At 32.3% G+C, this 19,793-nt stretch overlaps 1 protein-coding gene across 1 annotated transcript; it reads left to right on the top strand.

Annotated features, from left to right (window-relative positions):
* Positions 1 to 14,583: 14,583 nt before the first annotated feature.
* LOC147803365 (uncharacterized) lies at positions 14,584 to 18,579 on the top strand. The gene has a single exon (XM_087151264.1). The coding sequence runs from the start codon at positions 14,584 to 14,586 to the stop codon at positions 18,577 to 18,579; it is 3,996 nt and encodes a 1,331-aa protein (XP_087007390.1).
* Positions 18,580 to 19,793: the final 1,214 nt, after the last annotated feature.

Consider the following 19,793-nt stretch of genomic DNA (forward strand, 5'->3'; position numbering starts at 1 on the left):
GTAATAACAAAACAAAATGCAATAACAGAATATTTTTATTTTTCTACCTATATACATATACAGGGTGTTCCAAAATTATCTTTACAACTTCAAAAATTCATAACTTCGAACATAAACAAGATATTTTTATTCTGTCTTTTGCATGTATTACTGCAACTAATAAAGTTTTTTTTCAATAGGCTGAAAAGTTTTAAGTGAGGATGTGGACACCACAACAGAAAGCTCAATGCGTCTCATGGTTCATAGAGACGAAATCAGATACACAGGTTCAACGGAACTTCAGGACAAATTTCCAAAGAGACCCACCATCCAGACCCTCCATCCGTGCATGGCACACAAGCTTCATGAGCACCGGATCAGTATTGCATAAAAGTGGAACCGGACGATCCAGCACAAGTCCAGAAAATGTGGAGCGAATACGGCCATGAGACACATTGAGCTTTCTGTTGTGGTGTTCACATCCTCACTTAAAACTTTTCAGCCTATTGAAAAAAAAACTTTATTAGTTGCAGTAATACATGCAAAAGACAGAATAAAAATATCTTGTTTATGTTCGAAGTTATGAATTTTTGAAGTTGTAAAAATAATTTTGGAACACCCTGTATAACTTCTTTTTCTTCTTCTTTTTTTTTTTTTTTTGTTAGTGGGCTGCACCCCTTTTTATATTATTCTGCCGGCGCCCTTGAATGCTTAATAGAGTTTATTTTCATATTTATTTTACTTAAATATTGGAAAAGTTTTCCACATGGGAATTGCTATGCAATGGTAAATTATTACTCATTGGCAAAATGGGTGTTGTTTTGGGTTTGATGACGTGCGCACCTCATTTGGACGTCATCACACTACTGTGTTCAAGAATAGTAGTAAACAGTTTGCATGCGTTGCTATGGCGACGGCTGCTGTTTGATATTTTTTTCAGAATTCACTTTTTAGATAACATCCATTTTGTCAATGGGTAACCTGTGATCGCCTTTCGACGATCACAATTTTTTGTTTGTTTTTAAGTTGTGTGTGATTGTAAAGATTTCTGTAAGAAAAAAATTATGATGTGAAAATTAGTTTTTTATTATTATTTATTTCTTTATCAAAAATTTTCATTTCTTTTGTACATACATTTTCTTCTAATAAAAATAATTTCTTGTGTGGCTGATCAGAAAAAGAAATATTCTAAATCATTTATTCCGAAGTGTTACAGAAAAGTAATCGCGCTGTGATTTAGAAAAATCGGAAGCCAAATATAGTTTAACCTTATTTTCATAAAAGCTGATGTGAATAACAAAGATCTGTAAAGTTTCTGCTTAGAGTTTAGATGCTGGTTGGTTCCCTGTGAATACCTTTTCTCCTTTCAAGTAAAGGAGAGCAGACTCTTGCATGTTTCAGGGATTTCTGGTTGGGAGGGTTGGAGGCCTGTCCCCCTACCAACTCGTAATCTATTTGAAGCCATTCAGTCAGTTTTGGAACACATTAAAGCGGAAAGTTCCAGACCCACGATTCCTGAGATTCCGTTACTTGCCTTAAAATCCGTTGACCGTAAAAGTGTCTGAAGCGTTCCTTCCATCTTGGCGAGGGCAGTCAATAAAATTATGATAAACAAGCCAAAGTGGCCAACATTGGTAACGAGTCTTGAGATACCACTGAACCGAAATCTGAAAACATTCATTAACTCACGATCCAGCTTCCTTTATAATGGCTGCTGGCGAATTGAAAAGCTAAGATTCAATACAGGCAGCCATTTCTGACCAATTTTACTGTTCATTCATTCATTCAAAATAAATAAATAAATAAATAAAATTCATGACCGATAATTATCATACGTTTATATTGTGTATATAGTTACGTTTTAATTAATAAACTACTATTTAAATTGATATGTTATACAGTAGTTAGAACGTTTGAGAATATTATATCAAAAACAATACAATTAAATTTTTTTAAATGTTTAAAGCGTTCAAATTTATTTATTTATTTATTTAAATTCTACTTATTCTTTTACAAATCGTTATATTTTATACCTTTTAACTCTTAATATGGTCATTTTTACAATGTTATGATAAAATATTTATGCGATTGTTATTAATTTATTAAAAAGGTAATTTATAATCTTATTACCTAAAACTAATTTGCTTAAAAAAAAATCATGACCGATAATTATCATACATTTATATTGTGTATATAGTTACGTTTTAATTAATAAACTACTATTTAAATTGATATGTTATACTGTAGTTAGAACGTTTGAGAATATTATATCAAAAACAATACAATTAAATTGTTTTAAATCTTTTAAAGCGTTCAAATTTATTTATTTATTTATTTTTAAAAATTCTACTTATTCTTTTACAAATCGTTATATTTTATATCTTTTAAGTCTTAATATGGTCATTTTTACTATGTTATGTTAAAATATTTATAAGATTATGATTGATTTATTAAAAAAGTAATTCATAATCTTACTACATAAAATTAATTTGCTTTTTAAGACCTTTTTTTCTTCTTTTATTGGAATGGTTTGTGGGATTCTACCTAAATTTTATCTACTGTAATGTATTGGCCATGGACTTGAATTTCTGTATTTATAAATAAGTGAATTTATAAATTCTGCTTTCATGAATGCAAATAAATTCGATGCGAAATAAGCAAATGCATAACGCACACGAAAAAATAGCTTCCTAGTGTTGCTGTTCTTCTTGATCCCTCACTAGTCTTCATTGTTTCTCACGTTTATGTAAACAAAGCCCTTCATTTATTTTATATATAATTATTTTATTTTCTGAAGTTACCAGCAGATGGCAGCACAAGTAATAGAGGGAAAAGTTTCCCATCGACATTCAATATTTAGTTGGAGCGCAGTACACTTCCCAAGGCCTAGTATAAGGTTAAATTGATATGATGTAATTAGAATTTTTTAATATGTTGTATCATACAAAATACAATTAAACTATTCTAAATATTTAAAAACTTTCGAAGTTGTTTTATTATTTAAATAATAATGCTGCTTATTTCTTTTCAAATGACTAAATTCTTTTCCATTTAACTTTTAAGTGTCAATATTATTTTTGTAAAACATATAACATGTTAGCACATTTCATATACATGTTAGCAAACATATACATGTTAGCAAACATATACATGCTACCGCACTTCAACAGACTAAGTTTCCATTTTCAATCGAATTCTATTTTACTGAAAATATATTTTCTGTTTTGATATTTAGTTCTTATGTTTTTTAAAACTAAATCGATAGCAAATAGAAGAAGCTACTTGCTTAATTTAAACGTAAGTGTGATGCTGCTATTTTATATAAAGGTATTTACTATAGAATACTAATTCGACGGAGAAATAATTAAACTATTGTACTGTGCGTTATACTGTAAAGTTTAAATTTAGAGATCAATTTTTCTCTAATTAAAGCGCAGAAAAACTCGACATTTACATTTTTTTGTAAGAAAAATTTTAAAATAAATTATGGTGGATAAAAGAACATCGAAATATCCTATTATATTAAAGACAAGTACAAGTATTTCTGTCGAAATAAATAAGGCAGCAAAAAAGTTTTATTAGTAGGATTATTATTATTATTTTTTTTTACATTTTGTAATTTGCTTATTTATTTTATAAAATTTATTTTATAAACTAAAAACACTCGCACGAAAATAAATACAAACATATTTTAGATAAGTATGCGTGCTTTGTGTGAGCTTTCGTTCCACAACAATTTTACTCCGTAAAATACATCCTAAACAAAATAAACAAATTACTAAAGAGACAATCGATGAAATAAAATATATATATATATATAAAATAAATATCATTTGATAGTAGAACGCATATTTTATTTGACTTAAAAAAAGTGCGTTACAATGGTTGTTTCAGCCTTTTTTATTTCCTTTATGTAGCCGTTTAAAATATCAATTTCTATTTTTTTAAAAATAATTTTTGGATTTTGGTTAATTTAATGGAGAAAAAAGAATTACATCAATAAGTTGTTTAATTTAGACTAAGCCTCAAAATTAAGTCCTTTCAATTTATATATAATTCACAAATTGTAGTGGCTGTAAAAGTATTAATCTATCATTTTTTTTTAACCAGAGCTGGTCACTATTTAAAAAAAAAAATGATTTCATTGGGTTATCTAAAGTTATGATGTATTTTACATTTTTGAACAATTGTATTTATTTACAATAAAAATCAATTAATTATTCATTTTAATCTGTGATTTTGTTTCATAATTTTCCACGCAGTTGCAAACTTCCTAGTTCATAGAAGAAACCGTGTCTTAATTATTTTCTGAAAACTAAATAAGGTATTTTTCTCCGTTAAATCGAACAACGTGAGCCAAATTTTTCAGGAGTTCTAAAATGGCGGACAAAGCAGACGATTTCGCATGCTGTTGCCACCGCCACGTAAACTCTTTCATCAAGATGAATTTAGCCTCGGGGAATTTCGGGAGGGAGCGAAATCGATCCTGGCACCTCTTATTTTATCCAAGACTAATTCTGAGAACTTAATTTTAATAAAGGCTTCATCTTAGAAAACAAGTTTGCATCGTTCGAATTCAGTTAGACCCTTTCCCGTGTGGTTTTAGAACGAAGCTCCTCATTTTCGTTCGAAGAATTTCAGATAATAAACTGGTGGGAATTAAAGGATTGCGCCGATCGGTAGAAATTATTCAAATACCCCTTAGCGTTAATCATCCTGATACTAAAATGCCCCCCATCCTCTTTTATTTTTGACCGCTGGAGTCAAAGGTTCCATTTCCCTAGTTGCGAATATTCGAAGGAATTATTCATGGTCAGAAAATGTTCCTTTTCCATTGAAATACGGTTACAGTAGATCGCTACAGAAGTCATTTATTATCTGCGAAAGCATTTTGTATGCACAAGTATTTGATATTTAAAGTTAACTAACTAACGACTGATGTTTCTCTGCTGTTTTAATAAGACAATACTTTTTAGTAATTTAATACTTTTTAGTAATAAATTTTTTTTTCGGTAATCATCTTTAGAAAAAAAAATTTTTTTTTTAAATTTTTTTAAAATGTTATTTTAGAAATAGACACATTAAATGTATTATTTAGAATAAATATTGAAAGAGTTGATTAAATCTAAGCAACGTTGAATAGTTTTATGAGTTAAGTAATTTTCAATTTTTGTGGACATAAAAGCTTGGTTACGAAGTAATTATTAACCATTGGCAAAATGGGTGTTGTTTTGGGCGTTGATGGCGTGCGCAATTTATTCGGACGTCATCACACTTTTAAACTGTGTTCAAGGGTAATAGTAAACAGTGCACGTGCGTCGTCATTGTATGCGTTGCTATGGCGACCGCTGATGTTTTTTTTTCCACTAGCAGGCATTTTTAATGTATTTACATAATAATCATTTAAAGTATTTTTATATCATTTTTATTATCAACGTATAATTACTGGCTTGAAGGTGATTTCAATATAAATATGACTATGAGAAGGAAAAGTATTTTGTGAACACGTACATAATCAGGATATGAAACCAATCCGACGACAAAAATCAATGGAGGCAGTTTTTGCAACCAATGATTTGAAACGTTGTGGCGTTTAACGGAGTCAATCCAGAAAGAAAAATGACCAATGCTTAACCAGTGGTTAACCATTGCTCATTTTGGTCATTTTAACCAGTGGTTTGACCAATGGTTAACCAGTGATCGAAATAAGGCGATCACAACTTTTTCCTTTTTATAACCAAATTTTTTTATTTTCCATTCAAAAACGTTCGTATTTGAGTTAAAAGAAAAAAATTTATTAAGTTCTCGAGTCTTACTTACCAGAGCGGTATCGAAAATTACCGGATGTCCCAAAAATGGTCGACGATTAAAAAAATTTTGAAAGAAAAAACATAAAGAACTACGAATGTATAGCTAGCTGCATTTTGCTTTATTTTATTTTATTTTTAACTTCAGTGAGTAATTATTAACGCAATTACTTAAGTATCAATAGCTTCAATAAATGGCGATTTTTTACGTTACTCTTAAACGAATTAGTTTCATTTTCTCTTAATTTTTATTTAGATATTGATTTGATCCTTTCTAAAATGGATATAGATATTTTAAACAAAGACGCATATGGTGCAGTATTCTGTTACCCAAATTATTGGTGAAGGTGACTAGAATATTATTCTTTTTTGGACAACAGCATACGTAATTAAAATGATACTTCAAGTTATGGCTAGAGAGGTGCGCGAGGAAGTAGTACAGCACGTAATAAAATATTGCGATGAGTTTTTTATCTTATGTCATAGCAGAGAAGCAAATAACTTTAATATAAGCGTCCCGTACTCATACTTAGGGTGTTTTACATGATTTAATGACTGCCTAACAGATTTTAAATTATTACTAATATTCTATGCTGAAAGTAGTTTGACACTATCGGTGATATTCTCTTAAAAATAGTTAAAATTGAAAACAAAGTACTTCCACGTGAACAAAGCCGTGGGTAACAGCTAGGTTAAAAAAGTTACTATATTGTTTGATTGGTACTATATTGATTAAAAGTTACTACAGTGAATTCGCGATAACTCGAATCTGATAGGACTGACGAAAAACTTCGACATATCGGAAGTTCGACTTACCGTTAGTTTCGGTTTTGGACTTTCAAAATATTGTCGGATTATTTAATTAATGCTTATTAATCATTTTTCTGACAAGCCATTTACGATAATACTGTTTGAAGCGCTTTATGATACCCTGGTTCATCGGCTGCAACTTTGCTGTTGTGTTTGGCGGGAGAAACTGCAAGTTTACTGCTTTCAAATTAGGTTGATCACTATGTGCTGTGCATTTATCCATAAAGAGTATCATTTTTCTTTTTTTAGCGAATAATTTCCGATCCAATTTTCTTACATAGTTTTCAAATAAAACTGATGTCATCCAAAACTTTTTGTTAGACTTGTAATCCAAAGGATACGTTTTTACATTCTTGAAATATCGGGGATTTCGCTTTTTTTCCGATAACAAGTAAGGGCAATTTCTCTGTCCCAGACGCATTTCCTCCAACTAGGACAGTCAAACGTTTCTTGCTCATTTTACCCCCCTGAGTAGTTTTCATCCTTAAACATCATAGTCTTATTTGGAAGACATTTAAAAAATAAACCCATTTCATCAATATTGAAAACATCATTTTAATTATATCCTTGAAGTAAATTTGGTAACGTTTCAATTAACCACTGTTCACATACTTCAAGAGGGACAGCTTTATCTTCTCCATGAAGAGTGCGAAAGACATTGTGTGTGTTGCAAAGGAAGGGGCAAGATATCAGCTCCTATATTTTTTTTCTTGCTTTTAAAGATCCAAAAAAAATCGAGTTAAAGGGAGTAAAGTTCGAGTAATCGAGAATAATTAACATGAAATTGAAGATAAAAGGGTCGTGACCTCATAAAAAAATCGAGTTATAGTAACATTCGAGTTATAGCGAATTGACTGTATATTGTTTATTATCGTTAGGATTGGAGGAGGGGTTTTAGAATTAGAATACTTAAATAGAGTTGTGCTATGCTTTCGGCTTGGTTACCTTTAAAGTTTATATGCTGAACAAGATAATTTTGAAAGGTGATCTAGCTGGTTGACAAAGACAGCTAATTCAATAAATATGAATCATTAAATATTAAAACAATAAATATTATTAACATTCTTCCGATTCATCCTTTTTTTTGCAATATGTCTATATTTATATATGAACCCAAACGAGTGTAAAAAATGTGAAAATATTAGCCGACATAGACTTAATGAAATCTACTAAATACCGATACCTCAAATAAAGATGTTATGCAAGAACTTGAGTTATTTAGCGCCTAAATACATCAATAGTATTCCCACCGAAATGTTTTATAAATAATATTAAGTCCCTCTGTGGACAAACCGTTAGACACAAGACAATTATTAGACATAAAACAATCGTTAGAATAAGACATGGTCAATCATAAGACACGGTTCCCAGTTGATCACTAAGTTAAGCACCACTGGCAGCAGTTAGTGTTCGGGTGGCTGTCCACGTTGATCTGCCTGTGAAGAGACCAAGGGTGGGCTGTATGGGTCCTCGTTAAACTGTTCTACCCTAAAATGCACGACTTCGCGCTCAGGTAGTCGGTCAACCAAAGCCGGGCAGCCATCCCCTCTGCAGAGGATCAAAATTGCAATGGCATGGCTTCGGATCATCCTCAGGGATGTTTCCCAGAACGTCGCCAATAGCCCATTGTGCAGCTCTAGTGCGACGTAAATAAAATACCTACCTACCTAAGAGCACAGATGATAAACGCGAATAGCGAAAATCCTATTCTTCATCCAACTCAAGAACCCAAAACAAGGTAGGTATTTACGTCGCACTAGAACTGCACAATGGGCTATTGGCGACGTTCTGGGAAACATCCCTGAGGATGATCCAAAGCCATGCCATTGCAATTTTGATCCTCTGCAGAGGGGATGGCTGCCCTGCTTTGGTACCCCGATGACCTGCGCGAGAAGTCGAGCACTTTACGGTAAAACAGTTTAACGAGGACCGATACCGTGCAACCTCAGTCCCTACGCAGGCTGATCAGAATGGTCACCCACTCGCTTACTGACCGTAGTCATTGATGCTTGACTTCGGTGTTCTACTGGGAACCGTGTCTTTACGATTAGTCCACTGCGGGACCCCAAACCAAGGACTGCCGTCCTTGTAAGAAGCATACAAGCCTGCAAATGTACGTGTAACCATAAATAAATAGATACCAGAAATGACACTGTAACATCTTGGACAGCTGACCCCCGAGTACATTCCCCTTTGGCATCCGGTGTCACCCCACAAAATTCTAAGAACTCGATACACCTGCAAAAAGAGGAGAAAGACTGGACTCTGTAAGAGAGGAGACAGGCAGTCTGGTGAGACGAAGCATCACGAGCGCCGTCTCGATTTGAGAACTTTTTATTATATAATTTTGTGTTCGGTAGAAGTGATAATAATTGTAAATAACGGTGTATATAAGTGTAATACAACCTTGTACATACAATATTTACCCAGAAAAAGTTATTAAAAGATTGTTTGTTTTTATAAGAGTTTTAGTTCACTCTGAACAAGTAACGAAATCGTTACAACATCGTATGCCGCTAAAACTGCTTTTCGGAGGTTTTGTCCACGTGGAGTTAGTGTTTTAATTTTTTAATGTTTGAAATATTACTGCAACACTCGTCTGTCTGGGCTCATTTTTTCGAATAATGAGTGATAATTGTGAGTTTGTAACAGCTATTTTGATGACGATAATGTTGATGCAATAGCTATTCATGACAGTTACATTAACATTTGCCAATCTTTAGCCAGCGTCTCTACATGATTTAGTGGGAATTTATTGGTTTATTGAATTTACAAAAATTTTCAAGCTTGTGTGCTCAAATTAGGCTAATAAATCTTTGTCAAATAGGAGGAGAGGTAGCACAATACTAAGAAGGACAGCACGAAGATACATCCAGGGTAACGGCGGGATTCGAACCCGCTTCCTTCACGCTTTTCACGGAGTTTGGCGGGCGACACCACTCTGCCAGGGAGACCCCTAGTGGAAAAGAATGGAACAAACCCTTAAGAGATCCTCTCCATTATCGACGGCCGGTTTCTGCTCTCAGGTACTTTTATTTAACAAAATTATCTTATTTTTATGTTTTCGAATGATTAATATAGAAATTGTATTTTTTTGATGTGATATTCTTGAGCATATTTTACTTACTAAATGTTCTTCAGAACTACATATTCTTGAGAACAACATGTTCTATATACTCATCCACCTATATAAGAACGACGTTATCTTCATGCTACCATTTTCTTTGAGAACTATTCGAAATGTTGTCTAAATTCAAGCCTAAAACTTTTTTGTTATTTTAAAGTTTGGCATTTTATCTTATAGTGAAAAACGAACGTAATCTTCGCATTTTCCGGGTAGAAGGAAAAAAAACTGTTTATTGTGCATTTTGTAACTCTAAAAATCTTATAACTCGATATATTTTAGAATCTGAAGATTTGTTTTGTCATTGAAATATGATCTTTAGAATGTGCTAAAAATAAAAATAAAAAAAAGAATTTTCTGAAATCCGTCTAGGAATTCTAATTTTTTTTCGATCCTGAAATATCGGCCTTAAATATCCTGTTTATCTCCCCTTTTTTTTCTGCAGCTTTCAGTTTCAGGAAATGGAATACAAAATGTAATATAAAAAAATATTCGCATTGAAAATCTCACTATTTTTTTTATAAGAGCTTGACAGTTTGCTTTGTTTGGATGCTATAGTTTATCAGACAGTTATATATCCATCACTGTTTTTTTTCTTCCTTTTTTTAGTTAAGATAGCTAGCTATAGATATTTTTGAATTTACTATAAAATATATTTTTTGAGAACTTAGAAGTATATAAGGGACTGACTAGAAGTATATCTTCTATTCGGAAATTATGTCTCTTTTATGATAAGTTGATTTTTTTAAAGCAATTTTTATTCACCAATTGTTTCTGAAAATTATTATAGTAGAAATTTCGGACATATAAATTAATTTTTTTCAAAGTCTACTCTTTTTTGCTTCTAAACAGCAGCGACTATATTAAAAGAGGTGACTATCTATAGTAAATTAGCTATGACTACTTTGTAAGACCATTTATAAGATACTTAGTGTAGCTTGCTTTATGAAATGAAACCTTTACATTTTTGAATATTCCTTAAAAATATTTTAATAAATTAAGAAAAACAAGGAAAACATGTTATGAATTTATATATTTTGATTTACATTTATTTTTTCTGTGAATTTGTAATGGGATTATTTGCTTGCATTTATTTTAAAATCTGTTTTAAGTCCTCTGAAACTAAAGCAAGTTTTTGTTGTGAATTGGTGATTCGGCCCATGATAGTAAAGACACGGTTCCCTGTAAATCAAGTATTACTGGCTACGGTCAATAGCGGGTGGTTGACCACTTTGGTCAGCCTGCGTAGGGATCAAGGTTGCGCGGTATTGGGCTTTTTTAAACAAATCAATCGTAAAGTGCTCGACTTGGCAGGTCTTCTGGTTACCAAAGCGAGGGAGCCATACCCTCTGCAGAGGATCAAAATTGTGATGGCATGTCTTCGGATCATCCTCGGGGATGTTACCCAGACCATCACCAGTAGATCGTTGTGCAGCTCTAGTGTGACGTCAATAAAAAACCTATCTATTTCCATTACGTAAGTAGTTTTAAAGTATAGAAAAAAAGAGAATTCAGGCCATAAAATCAAAGTTGGAAATTCTGGTATGTAGTTTCTGGTCATAATACGTTTTTATTTTATTTTATACTATTACCGTCGTTGAACCGCCGAAACAATTTTTTGGGTTTACGTCGACTAATGTTCAACTCTCCGTAGTCTTGTCATTTTAAACCCAATTCAGAAGACAAGGGAACTCCAGGTCAAATCTTGGGAGAAATTTGCCTTCGTGGAGAACTTTTTGGTGGAACTAACTTGCATTTGCGTTATAACTCTATCACACGAGAGAAAATAAGAGCAACCGTAAGGGTAACCTCCACTCTATCCGCAACTCTAAAGGCAATTTCTCCAAAAATTGCTCGAAAAATCCTCGTGTTGGGATCATGTTGGATCGTGTTGGGACCTCGTATAGAAATCATGGTTGCCCGAAATATCAGCAGCTGTTCAGGCAATTTTAAGAGCAACTCACACTTGAACCAATCAGATCGTTTGCTTTTTATGACGCTTCAATTTAATGTGAGATGACATATACAAATGTAAATAAAAATGGCGGCAACGTTGGTGAAGAGGATGATCGGATGAAATTTTTTTATAGATGAAACGGAACAGTTTTTTAGTTTAATAATAACATTTCCCTAATTAATTAAAGCATTAAAAATACGTTCGCACGATGAGAAGACCATCTCAATGCAGTTGATGTACTACCATAACAGGAACCTGCAAATCATTTTAGTATCGGTAAGTTTAGTACACTATTTTCTAGATAAATTTCCTTTTAAAATATTTATTTATTTTAAACTAATAAAATTAAAACTTATTATAATTTGTTCCGACCAAAGTTTTAATTACTTTGGATAGAAATAATTTATATTTTTATATATGTAAAGATTTATACTGGCGAAAAGCTTTACTTTGAAATATTCGCCAAGCAACTCGCCAAACTTTGTTGCATTATTATAACAAATGTAATAATGATTACATTTCTTTATTTTTAAATTTTAATCTTTATTTCTGTTGATTGTAGAAGCATGTGTCCGATTATTTGAATTTTTTTATTATTATTATTATTAGTGAAATAATTATTTTATTCTTCCCTAAGAATTCTTTTAATTTTTGAAAAGCTTATTTTAAAACAAGTTTGAAAATATGTGTAGCAAAGATTTATCTTGTTTCTCACAAAGTTACCCCATTTTTCAGTAATTATTGAAAAGTATTAAAAAAAAGATAGTAATATTATATATAAGAAGTAATTATTAAAAATGCAAATTCCCAATCTTCTTGTCTGTTTCTACTTTCATCCCCTCTATTTTTTTGGTGTATGATGATTTGCATAATATTTTGTTTATAATTATTCAAAGTTAACTATTGATACTGTATCCGCACGGATTTGTAGCGCCACCTAGTATAACCTGTAACACTGAGAGAGAGAGAGTGTGTGTGGGAGGAGAGCTGTAACGAGCTACAAAAAAGCTCTCTTCCAAAAACTAAATAAATATTGTGCATAAAAATACAGTCCGCTTATTTTCTGTTTATTGAGCGAGTTCATATTTACCTGAGCGTCGACATGAGTGGTCCGCTCACCAGGAGAAATAATCAGCAAAATTAATACAATTAACGAAAAGAGTTTCGTTTTGAGTTCCAAGAGATAACCATTGTGGACAGTGTTTCGAGAAAACTGTGGATTCGTGCTTTCCCATTCAAAGTAGGATTGTTTTGATTTCTTATAAAATACTTTAATTTACAATGTTTAAGAATTGTAAAAAAGATGATTTAAGGCTTATTGCCAGTGAACTAGATCTAGAGATTAGTGATGATATGACTGTGGTAAACTTAATTGATATAATTAAAAGTTGTGAAAAATATAAAACTGACTCTGAAACTGTTAGTGATCTAGTAAGTTTAATAGTAGAAGAGCGCAAGTCTGAAGAATCAAAACAATTAAAGTTAGAGAATATAAAGCTCGAGAGAGCAAAAACTGAATTAGAAATTGCACGCATTCGTTCTGAGCCAAAAGAGAATAATATAGAGCTAATTGAATCAAATAATTCCCTAGATTCTTTGATTAAGAGCATTAGAACATTGACCATTAAAGTGCCGAGTAAACCCGAAAATTGGGGATTCTTCTTTACATCGTTAGAACGAGCATTTATAGTTAAGTGTGTGCCAGATAAATATAAATCAGAGATTCTTCTTAATCTGCTTGGAGAAAGATCGTCTAATATTATCACATATATAAGTGATGATGATCTTAATAATTATGAAAAAGTGAAAGAAATAGTACTTAGAGAATTTCAGCCAACGGCTCAATCTTGTCTGGACAATTTCAAAACAACCACGCGCCAGTTAAACGAAACTCACGTCCAGTTTGCGTCACGTTTAACAACTAGTTGGGAGTACAGTCGAACTCGTTTATAACGAGCACAAAGGGACAGTAACATGTACTCGTTAAATCCGAGTGCTCGTAATAAACGGGTCCTTAAGACAGGCGTGCAACCAGAAGAGGGGGGGGGGCTTGGGAGGTCAAATGATTGAGTTTACTTAAAATTTAATTAATACTTACTTACTTTAATTATATTAATTAATTTAATTAAATACTTTTCTTAATTTAATGACAACTAACCCCCTTCCCTAGCATTTCTTTATCATTTTGAAAAAAAGATAAGACAGAAAGACTAGAAAGATGAGAAAGAAGACTGCAAGACAGAAAAATATTGCTCGCTAAAACCGGGTCTTGCTCGTTAAAAGCGACTTCTGTTCCATAGACTTAACATTGATCCAACCAAAAATTCTCATTTCCCTCGTTAAATCCGAGTTCTCGTTAAATCCGAGCTCGTTATAAACGAGTTCGACTGTACTATTTAAAATTAAGAAATGTGACAGATTTCAAAACATTAAATCAGCTAATAATTTCTGATAAACTCTTCCAAACATTGGACAGGGAAACCGCTACTTATATAAGTGTAAAACAATCGGACACCTGGTTTGAACCAATTAAACTAGGAAAGGAAATAGATTTATTTATGACATCTCGCGGAAAATCGTTAACTAAGAGCTCTTATAATAAAAGTCATAATGAAAGAAATACTTCTAAAACCTTTTTGTCTGATGTTAAGAGTTCAAAGTGCATTTTATGTGATGAAAATCACCCCCTTTATATGTGTTCTACTTATAAGAAATTATCTGTGTATGAGAAAATACAATTTGTTAAAGATAATGAATTTTGTTTTAATTGTCTTGGTAAACATAAAGTGATGTCTTGCAAATCAAAATATTCTTGTGCAAAATGTGGTAAAAGGCATCATATTTCATTACATTTTAATCGAGAACATAATTATTCAGCGAAATCGAAAATAAAAGAGGAGAACATTATGAATTCAGAATCAAATAAGAAACAAATTGATAGAGGAAATCCCCCCCTCTCCCCGCTTGCTTCTGAATTTACACCCGCAGCATGCGACGAGCAAAACACAGGCGCCAATATCTTTTCAGCCACGAGTAGTTATGTCTGGAATAAAAACAAAACAGTTCTTTTGAGTACTGCAATTTGTTATTTATGTGATTCTTTTGGAAATGAAAGTGAAGTTCGTGTTTTATTAGATTCGGGATCTATGTCTAATTTCATAAGTAAAGAATGTGCAGATCGCCTACAATTGAGAAAGAATAAAATAAACGTAGTAGTGTCAGGGTTGAATGATTCAGCTATTTCTGTTAAGTCTCAAGTTAATGCTACTTTAATAAATAAATCCCGAACTTTTAACGCAGATCTAAATTTATTAGTTGTTCCTAGAATTACGGATCTCACACCCTCAAAGAAAGTAAACAAGTGTATAGAAGGGTTAGAAAACATTAACTTAGCTGATGAGTATTTTCACATTCCGCAGAGAGTTGATTTATTAATTGGTGCGGAATCCTTTTTTGAGCTAATAAAACCTGGGCAAATTTACCCTCCTAACTCGAATTTAATCTTACAAAATTCTGTGTTTGGTTATTTAGTTAGTGGAAGCATATCAAATATGGAGGATAATAAAATTCATTGTGGGTTAGTTAAAGAAACTCTTGATTTAGAACAAACTGTTAGAAGTTTTTGGGAGATAGAAAATATCGAAACTGAAATAATTGAGAGTAAAGAAAAAATTATTTGTGAAGAACATTTTAAAAACAACTGTGCTAGAAATTCTGAGGGACGGTACATAGTAAAGATGCCTTTAAAAGAGGATCCTAAAAATTTGGGAAAATCTAAAGAGTTTGCGTTAAAGAAATTAAATCTGATGTGGAAACGTTTAATTAAGGAGCCAAATTATTTATCTTTATATAAAGATTTCCTTCATGAATATTTAGAGATGGGACACATGTCAGAAATTTCGGATGATGAGGAGGAAGAGGCCACTTACTACATTCCCCATTTAGGAGTTTACCGCCCTGATAAGCAATCAACTATCCTAAGAGTTGTTTTTAATGCGAGTTATCCTACCTCAGCTGGTAATTCCTTAAATTCTTTGCAATTAAATGGAGGCATAGTTCAGAGTGATTTATTTTCCATCATGACAAGGTTCCGTAAATATGTCTATGCCTTCACAGCAGACATAAAGAAAATGTACCGAATGATCTTAATTCACCAAAGTCAAAGAAAATTGCAGCGTATTCTTTGGAAAGAAAAAGAGAAAGGACCTGTCAAAACCTACGAGTTGAATACCGTCACTTACGGTACGGTGTGTGCACCATTTCTAGCAACTCGTACATTAAAGCAAATAGCTATTGATGAAGGAGAAAATTATCCTCTTGCTGCTCCAGTCATTGAAAATGATTTCTACATCGATGATGTGTTGACCGGCTCTGATAATTTAGCAACTGCAAAAGAACTTAAAAATCAGTTAATTGGTATTTTAGGAAATGCTGGCATGCAACTCCACAAATGGCATAGCAACTGCGCAGCGTTAGTTTCTGATGGTGAAGAAATATATAATTTTACTAACTGTGATGGAACTCAAGTGCTAGGAGTTTCCTGGAGTCCGATGAAAGATAGTCTTTATTTTAAAGTTACCTGTAGTGCATCACAAAGAAAAGATTCGAAAGTCACGAAGTGCTGTGTCTTATCCACAATTGCACGCCTTTTCGACCCCCTTGGATTGCTTGGACCAGTAGTGTCAAAAGCAAAGATATTTTTGCAACAGCTATGGTCTTTAAAACTGGACTGGCATGAAGAACTGCCTGAGAAACAAATCCAAGAGTGGAAGAAGTTTGTCGAAGCTTTAGAGAGTGTTAACAACATGGAATTTGATAGATGTATACTTGCAGAGGGAGCTGACATGATTGAAATTCATGGATTCGCCGACGCGTCAGAGGTTGCTTACGGTGCTGTTGTTTACTGTAAGTGTGTTAAAAATGGTCAAGCAGCGACTATCAAATTGATTGCTAGCAAAAGTCGGGTATCACCTTTGAAAAGAGTAACCATCCCAAGACTAGAACTTTGTGCCTCACTGCTTCTAGCCAAATTAGTGAAAAAAGTGATAAAAGCTCTCGATTTGCCTATATCCTACATCTACTTATGGAGTGATAGCATGATTGTGCTTTCTTGGATACGTAAGGAGTCATTTCTACTTAAGACTTTCGTTGCCAATCGTGTATCCCAGATTCAAGACTTAACTAACATTGACAGTTGGAGATATGTACCATCAACAGAGAACCCTGCAGACATTATCTCCAGAGGTCTCGATCCTGATAAACTTTCACAATGTAGATTGTGGTTTGAAGGACCAAATTTCTTGTGTAACAGTGAATATCCAAATAGAGACATTCCATCCAGAGTTATTGAAGATGAATTTTCTAATGAATTTAAACTATCTAGTGACTTTAATTGTTTTATTAGTGATAATGGTAATTTTCTTGATAATTTTCTGGAAACTAGTAATAATTATAGTAAACTCATTCGTGTATTAAGTTTTGTATATAGGTTCATCGATAATTGTCGGAGCACTTATGACACATCAACTGGGTCTTTGTCTCCAGATGAACTTAAAAGAGCTGAACTAAAATTGGTAAGTTTAGTGCAGAAACGGGAGTTCAGCAAGGAAATCAGAGATTTAGAAATTACAGGTGAAGTTTCAAAGCAGAGTAAGGTAAGAAATTTATGTCCCTTCATTGATAAAGAATGCCTCTTAAGAGTAGGTGGACGTTTGTCCAATAGTGAATTGTGCTTTGATAAAAAATTCCCATTATTGTTACCAGAAAAACATAAATTAACAAAGTTGATAATTATTAGTAATCATATTAAGAATTTACATGTTGGACCTCAAACATTATTGTTTATTATAAGACAAAGATTTTGGCCAATCAATGGCAGATCTATTTGTAGAAAAGTAGTTCGTGAGTGTTTGTCGTGCTTTAAAGCTAAACCAATAACTTGTGATCAACTTATGGGTGATCTACCCAAAAGTCGTGTGAGTCAAAACTTTCCATTTGCCATTTCAGAAGTGGACTTTTGCGGTCCATTTGCAATTAAATACAAGAACCAACGGAAAGATACTTTTCAAAAAATTTATGTCGCGATTTTTGTATGTTTCGTCACAAAAGCGATTCATTTGGAGCTTGTGACAGAGTTGAGCTCTCAAGCATTTATAGCTACGTTAAAGAGATTTTTTTCGCGTAGAGGAAAAAGCAGTATTCTGTACTCAGATAATGCGACTAATTTCGTTGGGAGTAATAATGAGTTACAGCGATTATTTAGCTTAGTTAAAAATCCTGATAAGAGTTTATGTAATTATATGAGTCATGAAAATATCAAATGGAAATTTTTGCCACCTAGGAGTCCGAATTTTGGAGGGCTCTGGGAAGCTGGAGTGAGATCCTTCAAATATCATCTGAAGAGAGTAGTGGGTGATAAGAAATTAACTTATGAAGATTTTTTGACTGTGACTACTCAAATTGAGTCCGTTTTAAACTCAAGACCGCTTACCCCGTTATCTTCAGATGCCAATGATTTGAGCGTTCTCACTCCAGGCCATTTCCTGATCGGAAGACCGTTCACATCAATTGTTGAACCAGATGTAACCAATGTATCTGATAATAGGTTGAGTTTATGGCACAAAACCACTAAATTCGTGCAATTAATATGGAAAAAGTGGCACAAAGATTATTTGTCAACTTTGCAACAAAGGTCGAAGTGGTACATTGATAAGCAAAACATTAAATTTGGAGATATGGTTTTGATAAAGGAAGATAATTTAGCTATATGTAATTTTCCAATTGGTAGAATTGTGGAGGTCTTTCCGGGAAAGGATGGCAGAGTTCGTGTTTGTAGTATTAAAACGAACAAAGGGATCTTTAAAAGGCCCATTTCCAAGATTTGTTTATTGCCAATTGAATGAATATTTTTTTAAAAAACTTTATATTACTTTTCATAATCATGTAAAATGTGAAATTTATTGTGTAATAGTAATTGTTAGTATAGTAATATTTGTGTAATAGTAGTAATATTGTTGATAGTTGTAGTAATATTGTTGATTGTTAAAACAATGCAACGCCCGGCGGTATGTATCCGCACGGATTTGTAGCGCCACCTAGTATAACCTGTAACACTGAGAGAGAGAGAGTGTGTGTGGGAGGAGAGCTGTAACGAGCTACAAAAAAGCTCTCTTCCAAAAACTAAATAAATATTGTGCATAAAAATACAGTCCGCTTATTTTCTGTTTATTGAGCGAGTTCATATTTACCTGAGCGTCGACAGATACTTTACATTTATCTTTTGATATTTTACTTTTCTACTATGATAGTAAGTATGTAAGTGCGTCTTACTAATTGCTCAATATACTTACATTTTTAATAGTCTTCGCTTAGAAATACAATTTATTTTTCTTAAAACAAATTTCAATCCAAACATAAAACTACAAAACCAAATACACCTACCATCTTTCATTAGTATATAGAATAATCTTAGAACTACAATAATCAAAATATTTGTCAAACTTAAAATAAGTTTAAAAGGGATACCTAAAGACTTAAATGAATTCAAATTAATGGTATTTAATCTCCCTTATTCCAATAATGTGTTGGTAAAATTTTATCATGAAAGTGATTTCTTTCTTTCATTTCAAATATTTTGTATAATCCTGTAAGGTTCGTCTGGTGAAGAAGGAAAGAGATGTAATATTGTTTTTATGAATGAAATTAAAAAATAAGAAATGTAAATGAATAATGTTTTAAATGTTTCACTTGATATTAAATGTTTTATTTTTTAAATTAATTCTTGTATTATTTAAAATGCAGAACAAAACACGTAAAAGGCTATAACAGAATAATATGATACATAAAAAGTATGCTCTTAATAAATTTGAATTTATATATTGTATATTACAATAAATTTGTCCAAGAATAAATCCTATAATTTTTAATTAAATCTTCTTATACCAATAAAGAATGTTTTAAATTTTACAATAATAAATTGTAAGTATGACATTGAAAATCCTCTTATATTTAAAAAGCAACTTTACTAAGAAATTGGATAAAATAATTTTCATAAAAGTGATATTCCTGATATGCAATGTGCAAATGAATAAAATTGATGATCCCTTAATACAATGTA

This window comes from Parasteatoda tepidariorum, chromosome 9 (assembly GCF_982258835.1).
Source record: "Parasteatoda tepidariorum strain Cologne lab strain chromosome 9, Ptep-v5.0, whole genome shotgun sequence".
Lineage (NCBI taxonomy): Eukaryota > Metazoa > Arthropoda > Arachnida > Araneae > Theridiidae > Parasteatoda > Parasteatoda tepidariorum.